Source organism: Magnolia sinica, chromosome 1 (assembly GCF_029962835.1).
Source record: "Magnolia sinica isolate HGM2019 chromosome 1, MsV1, whole genome shotgun sequence".
Taxonomy (NCBI): Eukaryota; Viridiplantae; Streptophyta; class Magnoliopsida; order Magnoliales; family Magnoliaceae; genus Magnolia; species Magnolia sinica.
In genome coordinates, this window is record NC_080573.1 from 10,571,787 (window position 1) to 10,593,408 (window position 21,622).

Below are 21,622 nucleotides of genomic sequence, written 5' to 3' on the forward strand. Positions count from 1 at the left end.
CCACATCATGGGATCAAATGATTCAAAATGGCAGCAGCTGATATTATGGCAAAGAAAGGCCCATTGAAACTGCTAAACAGGTTAGATGAGGTGCCTCTTTTTAACTACAGTTAGCTCTAGTCCCAACACAATCTCCGCTGTGATCGTCCAACCAAAAGGCAAACAGACGTGTACTCCACATGATGCATGATGGATTGTCCAGTTCACTAATCAGACCTCATCTGATACAACAAATATAAACTGTCCATTTATGATACATTGATTGGATGGTGGGGATCAGTAGGCGATCCAATGATGGGATAAGTAAGGATCACTTGACAAGAGTGATTTTTATGGCCCGTTTGGATACCACCAAATAAGTTACTTTTTCTGCTTACAGCAGTAGATAAGTGACTTATTTCAGATAAGTAAGTTTGGTTTAGTTATAAGTATATTTTTTTATTTAAAAGTATATAATTATTGCAGTTAATTTTTTAAATTTTTTTTCTATTTTATAGCTTTTTTACTTTTTTACTTTTCATAAGCTGCTGAAGAGAGGCACGAGGAGAGATGGAAGAGAAGCTGGTAAGTATATACGTATCTTCTTAATAAGTAAAAACTATTATAAGCTACGTGTGGAATAAGCGGCTTCTCTTAAGCAACTTAAGATGCAAAGGCTCCCTTACGCCTTGTGAATAGCTTTTGAAAATGATGGTGACCAACTTTTTATGTGCAGTTATACAACCATCTAAACCATTCAAAATATAAGTAGATAAGAGTGTATCTTTAGGGCCTGTTTGGATACCACCAAATAAGTTACTTTTTCTACTTGCAGCTGTAGCTAAGTTATTTATTTAAAAGTAACTTATTCGAAATAAGTTTGGCTTATAATAAATTATAAATAGTATTTATTTAAAGTTACTCACTTCAATTTTCAGATCGTTTTGTAAAATAATATAGAAAAATGAATGGACGGTGTGGATAAGACACATACATGAGTTGCTCAGTACGTAGCAGATTAGGTGGGCAACACCTTAGTGGTTGTTACCCTTACCATGGGCCCCACCTTAATGATATGTTGAATATCCACCCCGTCCGTCCATTTTTCCAGCCCATTTTAGGACGCGGTCCCAAAAATTAAACATATCTGGTGTACCACACCACAGGAAACAATGCTGATAGAGTACCTCACAATTAAAAATTCAAAGGTCTCATTGTACGGTTCTTCCATCCAACCTGTTTATGATGTCAAGAAGAACTGGATCAAGGGAAACTATAAAGATCAGATTGATCAAAAACTTTTGTGGCCCACAAAGTTTTAATGGTTATTCATCACTGTTTCTAGTGATGTGGTCCACCTGAGATTTTGATCTTCTTAAGGTTTGGGATTGCGTGCTAATATGAGATGAAAAAACAGATGTACGGAGTGGATATGCAACAAATACATCAAGGTGTGCCCCACACCACTAAGTTGTTACATGTAATCCATTCCCTCCTATGAGTGCGTACAGAGTAAAGTCTTTGGGGCCCACTGGATGTATGCGTCTGATCTACACTGTTCATCCAATTTTGCATCTCATTTTCTGGCGTGAGCCCACAATTGAAGCTACATCCAAAGCTCAAGTGGACCACACCACAGAAACAGTGAGATATTGACGGCCATTGTTGAAACCTTCCCAAGACATGTAGGAAGGAAAAATACAATTATCAGCATGATCCAAAACTTCTTGCTCCCAAAGAGTTTTCAACATTTAAGTATTCAATTTTCAAATACTCTTGTGCTGTGGTCCACTTGAGATTTGGATATGATCGATTTTAGTATTGTGCCCTAAAACGAGGGGGTAAAAACACATGGATAGCATAGATAAGATACCTATATCACAGTGGGTCCCACGGAATTTATTGTCTACGCAATCCGCTTCCTGGATAATGAAAAAGGGCGCAGGTTACACAGTTATATACGGTAGAGATCCCTCTATCAGATCCGCACCGTTCATCTTCTAGGGTCCACAGACGATTGGATCACCCTAGCCACTGAATGGAGGGACCTTGAGGATTTCCTTGACCTTTTGATCGTTGAATGTGGAAGGCCACCACATCCAGCATCGCAGACTCGTGAAATATCCAAGCCATCCATCAGGTGGACCTCACCATGTAGGTGGACCTCACCCTATTCAATAGGTGTGCCATGATACGAGAAGTTAGTTAACGGGCCCACCAAGATTTTTGTGATATATCCACTCCGTTCATCTGTTTCGTCAGCTTATTTTAACACATGAGCCCAAACATGAGGGAGATCCAAAACTCAAGTGGGCCATACTACATGAAACAGTGGGGATGGAGAAATCCACCGTTGAAACCTTCTCGTGGTCTACCTTGATGCTTAGATGTCATCCAACCTGTTTATAAGGTGATTCCCACGTGGATGAAGGGAAAACACAAATAAAACCCTGATGGTTTCAACGGTGGGTGTTCAATCGTCACTCACGTGTGGCCCACTTGAGTTTTGGATCTCCCACATGTTTTGTCTAATGTAGTAATATGTGGTGGGATAGATAGGTAATCTACATGATGGTACCATTGATGGATGGCTTAGATATTGCACGTCTTCGCCGTGTAGGCACATGAGATGGGACATGTACACACGTGTGGGCTTAGCAGAGCGATTCTCAACCGTCTATAATTTTACCCACGAATATGAGGGGTTTGTATTGGAAAATATTGGTTTTTCGATGGATTAGCATCCACGTTCCGTCCCATCATATCAACGGTCTGGATCACTGAATCATGTGAATCGAGGACACCATGCATATACTCGGGCCGAGTAACATACAACTCCTCCACGTCCTTTTTACAGCCCATCCCTCTTTCTCTAGCATTTTTCAGTTGGGAGGTCTCTCTCCTTGTCTACTCCAAAGAAAGAGTAAGCTATCATTTCTCTCTCATTTTCTCCAAATTTCTAGCAATTTGAGACAATTGCGGAACGGATTTATCTGTTTTTTTTTTTTCCTTGAATTTAATCGAATCTTGATTTTTTGCTTTATTTCACGGTTGTTAATAGATTCATCTGTGAACAAAAGGAATTGATATCTACACCCACCTGATTGATTTTATAACCCCCCTTTTAACATTTTTGGGAATTGAAATGGTACCAGTGCCTAAAAACTCGGTCGAGTTGATTCACGAGTCAGTATCAAGTTACTAAAAAATATTAGAAAATAAAGAAAACATGAATAAAATGGGTAAAAATAGAAAAAAAAATAAGACCCACAATTTGGATGGTCTGGATATCTGTACATAAGTGCTACATGATCGGTGGACAAATCATCACCATTTTTTAGACAGTGGGAAACTAACACAGGAGTGTGTCCCTTACCTGAAACAGTGATATGTAAAAGAGAAGTTATTTGATACTCTGGCTGCATATGAAATTGTAAACCAAGCACACATAACCTGAATTAAATGGACCAAATTTTCGGGTTCACTTTCAGTAAGTTACAGTCCCAAAATTAGATTATTTGAACAATACTTACTTCTGATTCGTGGACACTTGCTTGTTGTAATAGGACCACTAGGTATTTTCATTTTTAACCGTCCAATAAATATCAACCAATTAGATAATCAAATAAGCATAATTTTTAGTTCATGACGCATCTAAGCGGTGACTTACAATGTGGACATTCTGATTTGAATTATTTGTACTCCATGTATGCAGTTTCTTAGTAAATTATAAGTGCTTGTGTATCATCCATCACATTCTGTTGGAGTGGCGAAGTTTTTCTCTGTGTAAATCTGTATGTCTGTTGTTGTTTTCTAATTGAGAACTCATTGTAAGAAAAATGAGGTGGAAGTACAAGATCTTACCTCCAGTCATGGCAATCGGATTTGAAGTTTGTCCTTGCTTCACGATCTAGTGGTGTAGATCCACCCACAAACCAAGTAGTGCTGCACATGCATGACTTTCTTGGATTTCTTTCTCAAAAATAAAAAATTGATAGTCTTTTAATCTATGCAAGCACCATATGCCAAGATTGCTGGGATCACATGCTAATCAAATTAACTTGCTTTATAGACAAGGGACCCACCTTGATTTATCCCTTTATAGCTTTCCTCCCATGAAAGAAAGTGGTAACTGTATGGAGTGGGCTGACATGGTAGCATAATCATATGAAGTAGGATGATGTGGTGTCATAACTGCATGAAGTGGCTGACGTGGTAATGTTAGACACGTCTCTCACTCTGGGGAGAGGCTAATGTGGTCCACATTGCCACGTCAGCCCACTTCATATGGTTATGCTTCCACGTCAGCCCCTTTATATGGTTATGTTGCCATGTTAGCCCACTTCATATGGTCATGTTACCACACCATCCCACTTTATAAGGTTATGTTGTCATGGCAACCCACTCCATATGGTTACCACTTGATGAGAGGAAAGCTATAAAGGGATAAATCGAGGGTCCATTGTCTAGCAAGCAAGTCAATTTGATTTGCCTATGATACCATAAATCTTGGCACATGGTGCTTACATAGATTAGAAGGCTATCAATTTTTAAGCAAAAATTTGAGTGCGAGAAATCCAAGAAGATCACTGCATACCTCCCACTAGCAGAGATACATTGCATCCAAGGTATTCAATAATGGCAACGGTGGGTGTAATGGCTACCACCGTTACCGTTACAATATGGGCCTTAATGGCTGTTACAGGCTTTTTTCTTTTCTTTTCTTTTTTGTTTTCCCTGAAAAAACATGTATCATTACGGGGCCGTAATTGCCATTAGATGCCATTTTTTCCATAACGGCTGATACGGCTCCCACTGTTACCGTTAAGTAACGGCTGTACCAACATAATCACGTAAGTGCTTTCGAATACCTTGGTTGCATCACAAGTGCAACACAAAATGTTTGTGTAACATGTGGTCCTATGTTTCCAGCGACTATGAGTGTTGAATCTCAATAATCAGATTTTGTTGAAATTGGCAAGTAAATCATAGAGTTATTGGTAGGTGGAGATGAGTTCTACACCTGTTAAGAGGAGGGAAAGCCCATGGGGGTTGCCAGAAGGTGACACTCGACAACCTCAACCACATAGATGCAATGATCGAGCAGAGGATGTAATCCAGGTGCCCTTTTTGTCATTAACAACTTTCTTTATGGTCCTTTTTGTTAAGCATTTATATTCCTCTGGGGGTCCATAAGAAGTTTGTGTTTTTATATGGAGAATGATTTTTGGTGGTCACATTGTGGATTGAAGTCTGGAATCAACTGGACAATTCATCAGTCATTAGTTTCTTCTTTGTATTAGTTTGTTATTTTTGAAGCTTTATTTACTTATTAAATTTTTTATTGCTATTATTATTTTATGATGGTGCTGCTTTGAATTATCTTATAATAATGTTGTTGATGGTCCACGGTGCGGATCATTGAGCACTTATTTTGTAGAAGTACAAATGTAAACTCTATGAATGCATTCATGGGTGCGTACCACTTAATGTTATGGTTGTATAAATGGCTGTTTTACAGGTGTCGCTCAATAATATGCAACTACCTTTCACCTACTTGTTAAGGAGGGGAAAAAATCATTCATTATCCATTGTAGGGCCCCTTGAGTAGATGCCACTGGGTGAGGGTGACCTTCAATTCAATTATTAATATTATTATTTTTGGGTTCTTTCATGAAGCAGAGATTTTTGTGGCTCATGCGACTTTTTGTTATCACAATACATTATTAACTTGAATAAGAAAAATGCCAAGTAATATCCTACAGCGACTTTACCTGTCAAATTAGATTTTCTGTATAGGCCAATATCCCATATAATATATATGATTTTTCTTTCTTTCTTTCTTTCTTTCTAAGAAGAGGAATAAGAGTAGATGAAGGCTCAACACATGCCACAGTTGCAAAACATGCAAAGAGAGCACTTTCTTAAACCTTTTCTCAATATTCAAGCTTCAAGAGAGTCACACGCCCTATAAGGGACTTACATAGCTTAAAAAAAAAAAATTAAAAAGCCTTAATACTAGAATGAAAATACAAACAAACCAACAACCCCCCCCCCCCCCCCCGGTTACAGGATCAGGAGGTAGCTTCCAATATGCTGCGTTGTCATAGGGATTCATCTTCATTGGTTCTGGCCACTATTGGCAGGACCTTACTTGGGGGGTTCCTCCTAAATCTTGAGAATGCTTTTGATACCTCTTTCTAGGTCCTTGGATGTAAATTTGATTTGGATAGTCTACTATTCTCTTCACTAAAAGTGATGCCTTCCTTTCTGCTCACATTTCGCAGGGCAAGTGCATGGTTGCTATCTTCTTGTCTGTCACATCCTTTCCCAGTTTGGTTCATGCCACCTTGTCATTTCCTAAAATATCATTTGTCATCACAGAAACAGTTTTCACCTGGTCATCCTTCCGAGGAGCATCATTTTTCATCGGCTTAGGAGTCATCTCCTCGTTACAGACAAGACTATAGGTGTTAGTGAACCCACAATAGTAAACAGGATGTCCATACTTCCATGGATGACCAAGGAGGTGAGAAGCTCTTATTGGGACAATGTTACAAAATACCAACTCGGGGTAATTTGTCCTAATAACTCATTAGGTGTCAATGGGTCACCCACATGATCCCGGTGTTTATTCCAGCAACTCAATGGGGTTGTGCGCACTATTCTGCTTGCAATGGCAATTGATTGACCATTCTTTGTGAAATGCTATTCAGGCTGTTCCCACCGTTGACGATGGCCTTGATGGGCTTTATCTCACATGTGCCTCATTCGTGGAAAACATTGGTAGGCAACCAGTCTTCATTCTCTTCTTTATCAGGTATTGCTGGGATGAGCTTAACAAAGCACCACATGGGATTTTCCTGTTTGTCATCAAGTGATAACTCTATGTTGTCTGCACTTGTTTCATTTTCAGGCTCTTTTTCCTCAACAATTTCTTCACAAAGGTTAAGTTTCTTCATCAGATACATGGCTGTGAGATGGCCCTTGCCTTCATTCTTATAAAATATAACAGTATTATTATTATCCTTTGATGTCTCTCCTGATTTTACCACTCTAAGACCATTTTTTAGGGCCTCTGATTGCTGGCTTAGGCAATCATGGGAGGCCGGTGATGAGAGAATTACTCAAAAGTAGCTCGAGATGATGGATGCCCTCCAAACTGGTAGTTGATGCATCTACTGGTTAGCCATCTGTGCAGCCATATTGCAGTGTGATACAGTTCATCTGTAGTTTCCTGTTGGATCACTATCATCTCATTATGATTGTCCTTCTCTGTCCTTCACAGTTACAAGCTACCTGCTGCAATTTTTATTTCACTAGACCTCTTCCCAATTGGGAGGAACTAAGCCCAAGCCTTGTGGCAGGCTCACAATCATAGTTCTAAAACTCAGTGGCTTGACTTGAAACTTGATTGGTTCTACTTGATGAGATTTTGAGCCAAGTCACCAGGAAACTGTCTTCTTGGTATGACTTGGTCCAAAAAGACAAGACTAGTTCAGTCGGTTTGTTGACTAGGTCGACTTTTAGTGGCTTAAAGTGAGTCACTTGGTTTAGTAAAATCCTGGTTGACTGTTTTTTATTCTTAAAAGGCTAGTGAGATCCATGCTCACGACCTTCACTCAGGAACTAGACATCTATAAACAACGTGCCATGAGCTGTGCCTTTGTTTTTTTAGCTAGTTTATGTATTTTAATTATTGATAACTAATTTAAGTACTTTCTTACTGTTTAAAGTATTTTTTATTATTAAATACAGACTTGGTTGAGTCTTTGTGTCAATGTTCAACTGGACGTTGAGTTTATTCAAGTTTTGGGTGTTTCAAACTATGTACAAAATAGAAAGCTCAAGCTCGAACTGTAAAACTTACAGGTCCGAGCCTGATCCACATGGCCCCAATTAAACCACACCAATGAGAGGAGCTTTGACTTTGCTATGGAGCCAAAACACACTAGCAACTGAGGGAGAGAGTTACTTTCTTTGGTTTTATATTTTCATCAAGAAGACCATAACACCCCTCAAACTTTAGTAGTGTTGGAGAGAGCTATGGAGAAACAAATACATTTGAAAATTGTAGAGTGATTTTTTTTTTTTTTTTTACCGGGTTTCATATCTCTGTAAAAAGACCACAACACAACTTAGACTTTAAGTTAATTAGCATTTTGCCCATTTGTCCATGCATGCTAAGAGCTCGATGGGCCTGGAGAATTGAACCTGTCGCGATTGTCAGCCTAAAGATTGAGCTGGAGTCCAACCAATGGGTAATGCAGGGGCATTTTCACACTTGGCTCGAGTGGGGTGGCCTGTGAGATGCAAGGGTACACTCGGGGTGTGTGGAACTCATGTGATGTGGGGCCCACAACAGGAGTTCGGCTGAGGTTCTAACCCATAGGATGTGGGGCCTGGGTTATGAGATAAATGGATTAATTTGTCATGCTTTATTAGTTTGAGCTTTTAGAGCAAGTGATTAATTGTCCTGCATCAAAGTGGTATCAGAGTGAGAGGTCTCGTGTTTGAGACTCCTCACCGGGGGTGATTAATGTAGGGGTATTTTCACACCGGGCTCCAGTGGGGTGACTTGTGGGATGCAGGGGCACACTCGGGGTGGGCAGCCCGTGTGAGGCGGGTGACTCATGTGAAGCGGTACCCATGTGGTGTGGGGCCCATGAGGGGGGTTTGGCCGAGGTCCTAATCCATGGGATGTGGGGCCTGGTTTATGAGATAAATGGATTAATCCACCATGCTCTATCAGTTCGAGCTTTTAGTGCAAGTGGTTAGTTGTCCTGCATCAAATAGTATCGGAGCGGGAGTTCTTGTGTTCGAGACTCCTCACTGGGAGTGATTAATACAGGCATCAATGAGCCTTGTTAGCAGGCCCAAACCTGGAAAAATTGGGTCAGGCTTGTTCAGTCAGGCGGTCATATAGATCAATTTCCACCCTAGATTTGGTCCTCTCAACACAATAATTTTCACAATGCACAAACTTTAGTGTATGAGTTTAGATTCAGTAAAGTAGTAGAGGACTTGGGGGCTTATTTTGTCAATTGGAGAAGACATTCAATAGTGGTTGTTCTGATATTGTTGTTTAGTAAAAGCACATCCTTCGGTGTAAATTTGTTACATTTCCATTTTCCATTTTCCATTTTCCATTTTCCGTTGAAATGTTGATGAGAGTCTGTACGCTAGATATCTTCTATTCCTAAAGTAATTGCTTCATTTTGATGACCTGCACCCCTTCTAAAAATTAAGCGTTTTTCATTTATTATTATTATTATTTATTGATAATCCAGAATTTTATTCAAAAAAACCAAAAAGCAAAATCGATAACCAAATGAGGCTCCACGGGAAGATTGAAGAACAAATCCAAAAGACAGCCTGATCCCGAGAATAAAACACCAGAACAGGTGACAAGAAAGCTCTCTACAAAGGAAAAAATAACATAACACCAGCCTGAACTCATCGGCTCTTATCTGCCATCTCCTTGAATGATAAGGAGATCGGACATGGCTGCTCCTTGCTTGGCAAAGTCATCAGCCCCATTGTCAGCTGCTCTCGGGATGGGTTAAAAGGTCCCCAGCTTTTGGATGCACAGGTTCAGGGCTTCCTCCATCGTATCAACCACCTTCAATGGGCAAAATTCGAGTATGGGGAATAGGTATAAGTAAAACCTAACATTTTATCGTAAGCATAATTATTGTAAATAGTGCTATTAAGTATAACTTTGGTCAATAAACTAACATTTAGCAATGCATGTGCTGAAGTAAAACTTGATAAGTGGGCCTGAGTGAATTGGAAAAGAAAAAGTGGGCCCATGTAAATTGGAATATTTCATGGAGTCGAAGAAATGAAATGTAGATGCAGTACAAACAAAGGATGGGAACTAGAGTTGATATTCAATGTTCCATCCCAAGACAAATTATAAGAGGTAGTCTGTTGCAGCTTGCCCATTAAAGTTCCACTTTCCTTTTAAGCTTGCGAGAAAAATACACATTTTTTTTTTTTTTGAAAGATGATGATTATATTAAATAACCAAAGAGGCAAAACAATTTCTGAAATGGGCTTCATGGCTTGATCTACTGCAAATACATATTCAGTGATTTTTTGTTTTGTGTTTTTTTGAAAGGTAATGAAATCTTATGAAAAAAAGCATCAAAGAAAAAACTGAGACGCAAAAGCTAATTCTTTCAGTGAATGGGATTCACTGCAGCGAATTACATTTACAGTGAATTATGGCCATTTTGTTTAATGAACTCTTATCTGCTTCTCCTTTTACATGACGAATAATATTAAGTGAAAATAGAGGGTGCAAATTCTATATGTGCCACCTATAGAAGGAAACATGTGCCACTTGCAAGCTAGCATTAGGGGGTTCATCTCGTAGATGCCCAAGGCCCAAAAATCAGGGTGGTTCAATAATTTGTTGGGCTAGATGTACGAAAAGAATGGATAATTATTAATTCTCCAAAATGTCCACATTCAGCATGTGTGTTTGTGTGTGTGTGTGTGTGGGGGGGGGGTGGGGGGGCGTTGGTTGCATGTGATGACTGGATCGGCCTGATTTTTGGGCCAGGACACGTACACAGCATGACCAGTTGATGCACTCTGCTCACATGTGGACCATGTGGTACTGGTCCACTGCATTGTTGCTGCGTGTAATGGGCATGTAAGTGTTGGCTTCCAGAATTAGTCACCTTATCTGTACTATATATAATGTGAGTGGCTTTTGGACAAATTTGCCCCCACAATTCTTTTCGTAGGGCAACAAACTTTCAATATCCAAAGGGCACAGGAAGACATTTTAAATGAAGTTTGGGGTATTTCAGGAAGTGGAAAATGTGGCTGTTTTCCAGCATATGGTTCAATTTTCACTTGCAAAAAGCCTGCAAATGGGCATAGATTTTACCGGATCTTTTCAATTCTTTGATGTGAATAGCTTGCTTGAACTTCTCTCTGCGTGTAGCCCACATGGAATGTAGTAGTAGGGAGACTGCTATGAGGGTTTTGTGGGGCCTACGGCATCATAGGAAAAAGTATAGATGGGTCACCCACTGTTGAAACCATGAGTGCCCTTCTCTCTTCCTTTCTCTGCATGTTGCCCCTCTGCTACAATTTTTCTCCTCCCTTTCTGATTGCTCCTACACTTTCTCTCTCATCCTCTTTGTATGTACATTGCACACCACTTCCCCTAGTAAAAATAACTATATTAAAGATCTCTAGATCCCACAACATCTCTTCAAGAATCAGGGTTGATTTTTGGGCCAGGACACATACACAGCATGACCAGTTGATGCACTGCTCACATGTGGACCATGTGGTACTGGTCTACTGCATTGTTGCTGCATGTAATGGGCATGTAAGTGTTGGCTTCCAGAATTAGTCACCTTATCTGTACTATATATAATGTGAGCGGCTTTTGGACAAATTTGCCCCCACAATTCTTTTCGTAGGGCAACAAACTCTCAATATCCAATGGGCACAGGAAGACATTTTAAATGAAGTTCGGGGTATTTCAGGAAGTGGAAAATGTGGCTGTTTTCCAGCATATGGTTCAATTTTCACTTGCAAAAAGCCTGCAAATGGGCATAGATTTTACCGGATCTTTTCAATTCTTTAATGTGAATAGCTCGCTTGAACTTCTCTCTGCATGTAGCCCACATGGAATGTAGTAGTAGGGAGACTGCAATGAAGGTTTTGTGGGGCCTACGGCATCATAGGAAAAAGTATAGATGGGTCACCCACTGTTGAAACCATGAGTGCCCTTCTCTCTTCCTTTCTCTGCACGTTGCCCCTCTGCTACAATTTTTCTCCTCCCTTTCTGATTGCTCCTACACTTTCTTTCTCATCCTCTCTGTATGTACATTGCACACCACTTCCCCTAGTAAAAATAACTATATTAAAGATCTCTAGATCCCACAGCATCTCTTCAAGAATCAGGGTTGTGACTCTTCTCCCTAAGAATTCACTCGCTTGTGCATGATTGAACTCTCATCTTGTTTTGTGTATAGTTTCTTTTTGAATTTTGATCTTTTCATTTTCTTACTCTATTGGTTTATTGTTCTCGCGCATCCAGTTTGACAGTAATAATACAGTAAAGGTTTCATCATACAGAAGAGTGTCTGAAACAGTATTTGATTCTCTTGGGAACATTTCTAGGCTTGTTTTGAAGGAAACCCATTTAAGACGGTTCCAGGTCCATTCAAGCTTTTCTGGCGATGCATGCGTTCAAAGCCTGGGTTTGTTTTTCTTTCCATTTTCTTCTAATTATAATTTGGACAGTAAAATCTTGTGTGTATGTTTAGTATCTTCTATTTAAGTTTATCACATGGTTTTCTTTTCTAGAATCTTCGAGTGGTCTTACTTCTTATCTTGTTTGCAGTTCTATAATATTTCTGAAAGTTCTCTTATATCTTTTGTAATTACTTGGCATAAACGAAAGACGTTAACTAGGGAGGCTTGTGAGCCTCATAGGAGATGAAGGCCCGTTCCTCTATAGCATCACCATTTGATTGATATTGAAATTTTTTATTAATAAAGAAACAGACTATAATGACAAAAAGAAAATATCAATGAAGGCAGTGGAGATTCCTAATGCACAAAAGAGATCTCAAGACACCTTCCTTTGTTGGAACTTCCTCTACAGCAGAACCCAACCAACCTGGAGGAATGTCTCCTTTCGATCTCATTGACAAGGAATGACTATTTCCATGGGACTAAACAATTACCGGAAACCTGAGCAATGACATTCTTGGAATCATCCACAAGCCAGGGCCTTCAAATGACTCGAAAAAGAGCTTGAATCCCGTATCATTGCCATTAATTCTGCAGTACTGGAATTGTCATCCCCTGGAGGCCTAGAGAACTAGAGAAGTCTAATGAATTGAGCCCTCATTATCCCTGACCAGTGTGACAAATAGAGGTGATATTTTGAAATTTTCGCTATAATATCGTGAAAAATACACTAAATGATATTATCCCTAGATTTTCAAACTATCTGCAGATTTTAAAATATTGTGTTTTTATTGTGATATTAACTCAACAGATTGTCAAAACCTTTAAGGAATTTGTTTTTATATATATATATATCAACTTTATTTGTTAATTTAAAATCTCAAAAAGGCTAAGATGATGATGATGATGATGATTTGTTAACTTAGAATAATATCCTACAATATTTTATTTTCAAGGAGATTCTCCTGATAATATCCTGAGAAAAACTTCAAAATTTAAAAATCTCCAGAGAAATTTCTGGGCTGAGATATTTTCAAGAACGAGATTTATATGTCTCTGACCATACCGCCAATTCCAGAATTTCCTAACTCCCATCAACATTCAACTTCCACACACCTGGAGGAAGTGGAACCCTAACATCAATCTTCTTGCTAGGAATGCTTGAGTCTTTGATAACTAAGCCTTTTAACTGAAACATTTTCAAACTCCTTCCCAGTAAGACCCCAACTCGTGAGATAAAACTTGATTGTCTCCTTCGCTCTAGACAAAGATGCAGGGAGACCATGAAAGGTTCTTCTCTTGTGTTCCTTAGACGCACCTCACATTGAAAGGGGCCTTATATTAACAATTACAGCAGCTGGACTATCTTAGATGTTGTATTACTGTTACTTTCCTGCAAATGGATGGTTAAGAAAAAGTAAAAAAATAAAATAAGAAGTAAAGAAGAAAGAAAGCGATGGTCAACATCCCAATGGGAAAACGTTTGCACTGATCAGATGGCTAGGATTGTCAAATCGCTGTAATTTTCAGGCTATGTTTTGTACACTTGGTGACCACCAGATCAACAGTTCTAATTGCCCTAGACATGTGCCATGTTTACAGTTGGGACATGCTAGCCTTGTTGGTATCCTGTATTCCCATCAGTGCTACGGTGCACTAGCATGTAAGAGAAGTGACTTGAAAATGGATTGCATTCAATTGTCCTTGAAAATAATAAACAATTAATTAGGAAAGGAGAAGTGAACATTTCAGAGGATTGTGCGTCTAAGCATAGTCATTCTAGTGAAGTTTATCTCGACTATATATAACATGAGGAGCCAAGGACATTTTTTGCCCATACAATTAGTTTTAGGAGAGTTGTGGCCTTTGATATTCTACAGGATATTAAATGATATTTTCAATATAGATCAGTGGTATTTCTGAAATATTGGAATCTACTTATAAACGGATGGCTCGGATTTTAGCTGCGTCAATAGATGGCTTAAATTTTACTTGCTCCTTTTTCGTGTGTGAGTAGCCTGCTCCCACCTCTGTGTTCATGTGTAGGCTGCACGACGGACCCATCCTGCACAATGAACCCATCCAACAAAGGCTATATGGGGCCCACCATGATGACTGCGTAACATCAATATGTACTTCTATAGTTCTATTGCACCACCTCATGTTAGAACGTCAGCCCAAATAAGAGGTAGATCTAAAACTTGAGTGGGCCACACAACAGAAAAAAAGTGTGGATGAATCGCCCACTATTGGCCTCTCTCTCTCTCTCTCTCTCTCTCTCTCTCTTCGTGATGGGGCCCACCATGATGACTGCGTAACATCAATATGTACTTCTATTGCACCACCTCATGTTAGAATGTCAGCCCAAATAAGAGGAAGATCTAAAACTTGAGTGGGCCATACAACAGGAAAAAGTGTGGATGAATCGCCCACCATTGGTGTCACTCTCTCTCTCTCTCTATCTCCATGTAGCTGCATGATTAAAAGAAATTTCATGAGAGTAGGGATAGCTGATTTAAAAAGAAAAGAGAAACGAAAAGAACATATCTAGAGAATAATTTGAAGAAATTGCATATAAATGACAGACACGTAATCTTGATTATCTAATAAATGGTAACTCAAAAAAGACAAACATAGACATGGTTTTTTCCCCCCCCTACTATTCTTGATGATTGAGGTTATCCAATAAATGTAATCTTCATACATGGGGTACCATCATGTCAGTGGTTCCCATGATTTACGAACTGTTAATATTGCCCATATATGTACTAAATGTGGCACATTCAATGCATTTGGAGGGAGAGGAATGTTGCAAAGTCATGGGAGAGAGGGAAGGAGAAGCGGTTGTGAAAAAGTGGGCTACACTTGTGATGTTTCACCGCTGTTTTAAAATGGCGGTCACTCATTCTCACACATCAAATTTATCTGTCTATCCAGACCATCCATATTGTGGAGGGATCATATCCCTAAAATCATAGTGATCAGGAAATGTTAACCATGCAATTAATGGCTATCAAACGGATGGTTAAAAGTAAGATTTTTAGTTGTCCAAATCCAAGGGCAAAACAGATGGTTATCATCATCATCTACCTGTTACTAGTTTTGGTTATGCTTACACAGTTGGTTTAGAGATGTGGATGGTCTGCATTGCCTTTAAACTATGTCATGTCATGTGTACGGCTGAAGAGACACCACCATTTTAAAGAAATGGTGGTGGACTATCTTAGTCTAACCTATAAAAGTATATCTCCCAATAGATGGCTTCACATCCGAATTACCCAAGCGCCATTTGTTTTGGTTTAAAACCCTTCTCATGTCATTTATAATGCATAGTTTTAGCAGTCCGAAAAATTATTTGTCAGTACATTTTTACCCATTTTCTCTCATTGTATATGGTAAAGATGTGTATGTATATGCATGGAAAAGGATAAGTGCCCCCTCCAAATTAGTAGCTAGGATTGCCGACCTGTGACTTTTGAGATGTACACCCAATCCGTGGTAGTGCCCAACAGATGAGTAGTCTGGACCTCGTACACGCAGGCTGCATGTTGTGCATTTCGGTTATTAACATGATTGTTCTTTACTGTCCTCTCCTTCACCCTTATAATTTTCATGCAGGGAGGAGCCTACAGAACCTTTTACCTATTTGCAGCTTGATCCACCAAAGAGGCAAGAAACCATACTTGAATGAGAACTTGGCAACATCTATGAACAGTTTTTGGGTACAATGTGAACTTGAATGAACACCATTCTTGGGTGAGAATTCTTCTGTTCGTCTCTAGTAATTTCAATGTTGAATGTCAAATCCATTCCAAATAGAATTCATTGAGGATGCAAGTAAATGATTTTCTTTGTTCGTCTCACCTTCCCCAAATAACTGCAAATGTTGAACAAGGTTCTTTATACCATGCAGAATTTTTCTTTCTTTATTCGTTTCTGCTGTTTTTAGTGGGTAGATTGGGAATGATGGTAAGCCCATGACCTGATCTTGAGGCCCCATATTTCTTAAGAGTCGTTTGGATGTGAGGATCCCCTCTCACCGGAAGTCAGGTTCTGCAAATTTTGTAGTTTTCATGCATTTGGAAGAGTTCTAGGAATCGACTGACCCTAAAATGGGGAAGTTAGGCCCTCAACAAGAAGACATGATGCAAAGTTCCACACATCCCTACTGCCTCTCTCACAACCGGTTTAGCAGGTGTCAAACATTTTAAATGAACGACCTACATCCATTAATGAAAAATCCAAAGATAGGATTGTTGAGATCTTCGGATCTGTAAGACATTTTGAGCATGGTCCACCCAGGGTGGGGATCACCACAGGGCCAGTCAGGATTACTGAACTGTGGTATTCACTCTCACCAACAAGGCCCCAAAGGATACCACGAATCTACTCCAAAAAAGGATCGCCCTCTTGAAATCAGGAGTCTGCCATCCAAACAACACTAAACAGACTTCATGTGAGTATTCTCTTCTCCCTTGAAGTTGAGTTACAGGGGTCTCCGCTTCCCCATGTAACCTGACTTGAATCCAAACAACCCCTTCATAACAACATCCTGGAAATGGAAACCAATGGGAATTATAGGGTTGTTGTCAGTGGCGATACGCTGTGACGTCTTGCTATAGGATACGTTGGGGATATAAGCGTTCAATCTGGGGTCATCTTCAGTGATCAAAACTGTTTACATGATAGGCCTCACAGTGTATGGGGGATACCCAATAATGAACTCTCCAATTGGAGTATTTTAACACTTTGATCATTTAAATCTTCAATATTTTAACACTTTTATCATTTAACTCTTTTCCTTTGATTATCAACAATCTCCTTAACTGTTATTTTGTGGGCATTGATCATAAGTAGTATTTTCCAACCTTGAAGACTTTCAAGGCAGCCACCTTCATCTGTGAATCTTGTCATCTTGGATCACAGACCATGCCCCGACATCGAATAATTATAGTTCTGAGGAATTCCTTCAGAAATATATTGGAATGCATACTAGCGAACATCACATTTCTTTCGCTAGAAAGGCTGAAGGCTTTTTGGAACGGTGGTGATACTCAATACAAGGATTCTTGTATATGGGTAGTGGAAGGACTGTTTTATGACCTATTTGGATACCAACAAAAGAACATTTTTTAGAATTTTTTTTTTTTTTTGTTTTTTTTTTTTCTGAAAGTTACGATTTCCACATTCTACACCATTTTCCTGAATGCCTTTGTACCGATGTGTGGGATCTGAGCCATTTGTTAGGTTGGTCCCACCGTTAACACTCAATCCAAAAATCAGGCTACTCCACTCTTCAGTTAGGCTACAATTGTTTGCTGAATCTTGACTGTTGGTCCTATTTCAGGTTAGAGAACTTTTTTAGGGGCCCAGCAAACCTTCAAACAAATGTCTTTCCTAAAATTATGACAAAAATGAAATAATTAGTTTTAGTGGCATCTAAATACATCCTTAGGGCCATTTGATAACAGCAAAAGTTGAATCTTCGTCAGGCTTGTTCAGGTCCAGACCTTGATCATGCTTATAGCATGTTGGGCTGCACAGAACACAAGCCAACATATTCTTCTTTTTTATTTCATTGAAGAGGTTCCTCATTCCTATCCTTGTGTCACAAATAGTGTGGTGATTTCCAAAATATTGCAAAGGTTTTGGCAAAATAATCATCAGGCAGTATTTTCAAAATATCGGCTATTTTGAGGTCATCATGATTTAGTCGCAGAATTATTGCTATTGTAATGTAGAAGATCTTCCAAGAAATTGCTGAGAATAAGATTTATCGCTATGGTTCCTAGATGTGCTTGGACCTTGCTTGTCCATGTTACTGTATGCTCTAGCACAGTTGGCAGTAAACTGTAATACACATGCTACATTTGCAATTTGCCATATGTGCTACAATTCATCTTTAACTATTATAAATTTGACCATTTAACTTTGAAACAATTTTCTTGTGCCACATGCGCCTGATGTGGAGCAGGTGTTGTTGCCAACATTACTTCGAGCGGTGGTGTGTTGATGTGTTGGGTGTTGTGGGGCCCAACATGATGTACGTATTTTACATCCCTTTTTCCAGCTCATTTTAGGGCACGAACCCAAAAATTAAGCAGATTTGATGCTCAAGTGGACCACACCACAGGAAACAATGATGATTGAATGCTTACCATTAAAAACTTATTAAGGGCCACCAAAAGTTTGGCTGATATTTGTGTTTTACTTTCATCCATGCATGAGTGACCTTATCAACAGGTTGGATGACAAATAAACATTACGGTGGGCCTTAGAAAGGTTTCAACGATGGGTGTCATTATCCTCACTGTTTCTTGTGGTGTGGTCCACTTGAGCTTGTGATCTGCTTAATTTTTGGGTTCATGCCTTTGATCCGGAGAAACAGATGGACGGTGCGGATATGAAACACATATCACAATGGGCCCCATAGCGCCCAATACATCAAAGCAACACCTTGGATGTTGGTCTTCCACATGTGCCACTGTATATTTTCATGCATCACACATGCGCCAAAGAACATTGTGTTGGTGAACTCCCTTAATGATGCTTTTTCTTAAACTATGAATTTGCTTGGCCAGATGTAGATAGGCATTCAAGTGAGTCCGAGAGTGGCCCACCAAAGTCAACGGCCCAAATGTCAGGCCTGGGGTTTTTATTGATTTGGGAATGAGAAATTCTAATACACAGGTCTCAGCATAGTTGTTGTATGCAGCTCCCTCCATTGGGTAGGCCACATACCAAAGGGGAGGAAAACGGTTATGGTTGGTAGTATGAAAAAAATAGGCACGGTTAGAGCAACGGTCCATATTCAACCAATGAAACCAACCAGTGGATGGTCAAGTGTTCTATCACTGTGATATCTGATCTATGGCCTATTCAAGTGGTGGCCCACCAAACTAGCAAAGATTGTCTTGCAAAATTGTGTGTGTGATTTAGGTTATTTGAAATATTTTCTTTTTGAGGCCTTTGCGACAATGGGTACTCAAACCCATGACCTCTGTTTCCCATGGTATGGTTCACTTGATAATTGGATCTGTTTCATTTTTGGGAAGATGGCTTAAAATGATCTGAAAAAACGGATGGACGGTGTGGATATAGAATACATACATCAAGGTGGCCATCTTGGGTGAGGTTAGGTCCCACCTAATCCGCTCTAGCTTGATACATTAGTAATCGGGAGTGGAAGCGGATTGCCTCCTACCTAGATATGGGCATCGAGTCGAGTCGGACTGAATTAGGTCCAACTCGACTCAATCGGATTCCGGACCGAGTTTAGCAGAGTTGACTCGATCCGAACCGATTCCTTGCTAGCCTGACCTGAGCTGAGTCCGACTCGGTTAAGAAAACTGAGTCGGATAATGGTGAGTCTGTTCAGTCGATTTAGACTAGGCTGAGCTAAGTCGAGTCGGAGACTGGTGCTAGGAAAGAAATAAGAGGGAAATCGGGAGAGAAAGGAGGGAAGAAGAGGAAGTTGGCTCGGGCTGCGGTGTCGTACCACCCCAGGTCATCTTCCGAACCCGAGTCAGCAACACAAACTCTCCTCTCACACCGAGTATGACCTCAAAACCAGGCCAGACATTGTTCGCTAGTCGTGCTTCAACCAGTAGGACGTGAAGGCTATTATGGTTGCAGCTGTTACACGCCACAAACGTTCATCTGGTAGTGCCGGGTTGGGTAGGGTTAGGGTTCGGGTAGAAGAAGAGTAAAGGTAAAAAAAAAGAAAGTAAAATCTGACTTTATACTATCCGATTTCGGATTGGACTGGATTGAGTTACTACATGATCCGAACTCGATTCGATTTGGCATCGGATCCGAGTGGGTTTACTCAATCCGACTCGACCGTGCCTTTCGGTTCGGGTCAAATCAGATCCAACTGGTCTGGTCGAGTCGGATCCAACGAATCGGGTCGGATCTTGCCCACATCAACTCTTACCCCTGCTAGTCTCTAGCCACGAATGGACAGTTCTGCTGGTGGGCCCACTGTGATGCGATTTATATGTTTATGCCTTTCAACACTTGAGGTCCTGGTATCAATTCCCTGATGGGAGTAGCTAACAGTGAAGTGTTACACCAGGTAACACCGATAATAAGCTTGGTTTGCATTAAATGCACAAAGCATGAAATGCAAGTTGCATTCAATGCAGTATCCATATGGGGTGTGGTCCACTTAAGCGTTGCATTTGCCTCATTTTTGTACTCATATCTTAAAATTATCTAAGAAAAGAGATGGACGGCATAGATAAACAGATACATCACGGTAGGCCCTCCCATGGAACTGCCCGTTTCGTAGCTAGAGACTACGTAGGACGCAATCCGCGTCTCACGGAAACTGCACACAAAACTAGCTAGATTGTGCATCCCACTGTCGCCGAGTCACAATCCCAATGTCAGATTGATTGAAAAATACTATCACTTGTTTGTGGAAATACGACCATTGGATATTTTTCATTTTGAACCATTCAATGAATGTCCACCAATCCAATACTCAAGTGATCAGGCAAACTTAATTTTTTGTACATGACATATCTACTCAGGTTAGCGACATCTGGACGGTTTAATGTGATTGCTTGATGCCCGTGTGAATTTCTAAGTGGCTGCGTGTCATCCATAACACTATGCCAGAGTATCAAAGTTTTTACCTTCGGAAGAGAGAGGGCCGTTGGGCAAATACAAGGTCCGACGCATCAGATGACGTAACGTTTCCCAATGTGCCAGTGAGCTGGGTGGGGCCACCATAGATGGGATGATGAAAACTCTTCCCTATCGGAGGATCCTGACCATTTGATCATCAAAGTTGGAGAAATGCTAAAGATCGGACAGCTATATATGGTCATTACAGTAGGAAGATTTTGGGACGTCGACGTTAAATCAATGATCAGGAATCCATCCAAGTTGGAAATCATCATATCAACGGTATAGATCCCTGATCATTAGAGACCATTGTTCAAACAGAATATCGGAGGACAGTATCCATGTCCTTGGCCGGTGATCATGATTCTCGTGGACGGCGGATGCAAAGAAGCGCTGTAGACCACGAGCTTCTCGTGCGCTTCTCTAAAAAGGTCGTGTAATTCGTTTCTTCGTAGTCGATCACACACTAGCTTCGGATTGGCTGTGTACCACACACCAGCTATATAGCTGGTGTATTGACGTCAGCAAGTTCTGTGGGTCCCATCATGAGGTATGTATTATATCCAAACCGTCTATCCATTTGGCGAGCTCGTCTTAAGGATTGAACCGAAAAATAATACGGATCTAAAGATCAAGTGGACCACACTGCAAAAAGCAGTGGGGGAATTGAGCATCTACAATTGAAATCCTTTTGGGGGTCATGGAAATTTCGGATCAATATGAAATTTGTTGTTCCTCTTCATCCATGTATTTGTGACCTTATTAACAGATTGGATGGAAA

General features: G+C 40.1%; 1 protein-coding gene across 2 annotated transcripts; it reads left to right on the forward strand.

The window, feature by feature from the left end:
* The first annotated feature begins 2,753 nt into the window (after nucleotides 1–2,753).
* Nucleotides 2,754–16,139, forward strand: LOC131239466 (uncharacterized). Of its 2 annotated transcripts, XM_058237195.1 has the most exons (5): nucleotides 2,886–2,902; nucleotides 3,695–3,773; nucleotides 4,984–5,100; nucleotides 12,133–12,212; nucleotides 15,826–16,139. In XM_058237195.1, the coding sequence occupies exons 3-5, from the start codon at nucleotides 4,990–4,992 to the stop codon at nucleotides 15,896–15,898; spliced, it is 264 nt and encodes an 87-aa protein (XP_058093178.1). In that variant the 5' UTR covers nucleotides 2,886–2,902; nucleotides 3,695–3,773; nucleotides 4,984–4,989; the 3' UTR covers nucleotides 15,899–16,139. The 2 variants fall into 2 exon arrangements, with proteins under 2 accessions (XP_058093171.1, XP_058093178.1); XM_058237188.1 differs by lacking the exon at nucleotides 3,695–3,773 and having other exon boundaries at nucleotides 2,754–2,902.
* The last annotated feature ends 5,483 nt before the right edge of the window (nucleotides 16,140–21,622 follow it).

Excerpts from the sequence above, each read along its gene's own strand:
- LOC131239466 (XM_058237188.1), top strand. The coding sequence starts at position 4,990 with ATGAGTTCTACACCTGTTAAGAGGAGGGAAAGCCCATGGGGGTTGCCA. Across the intron at positions 5,101-12,132 it reads GAGCAGAGGATGTAATCCAG|GCTTGTTTTGAAGGAAACCC; the intron begins GTGCCCTTTTTG and ends GAACATTTCTAG. Across the intron at positions 12,213-15,825 it reads TGCATGCGTTCAAAGCCTGG|GGAGGAGCCTACAGAACCTT; the intron begins GTTTGTTTTTCT and ends ATTTTCATGCAG.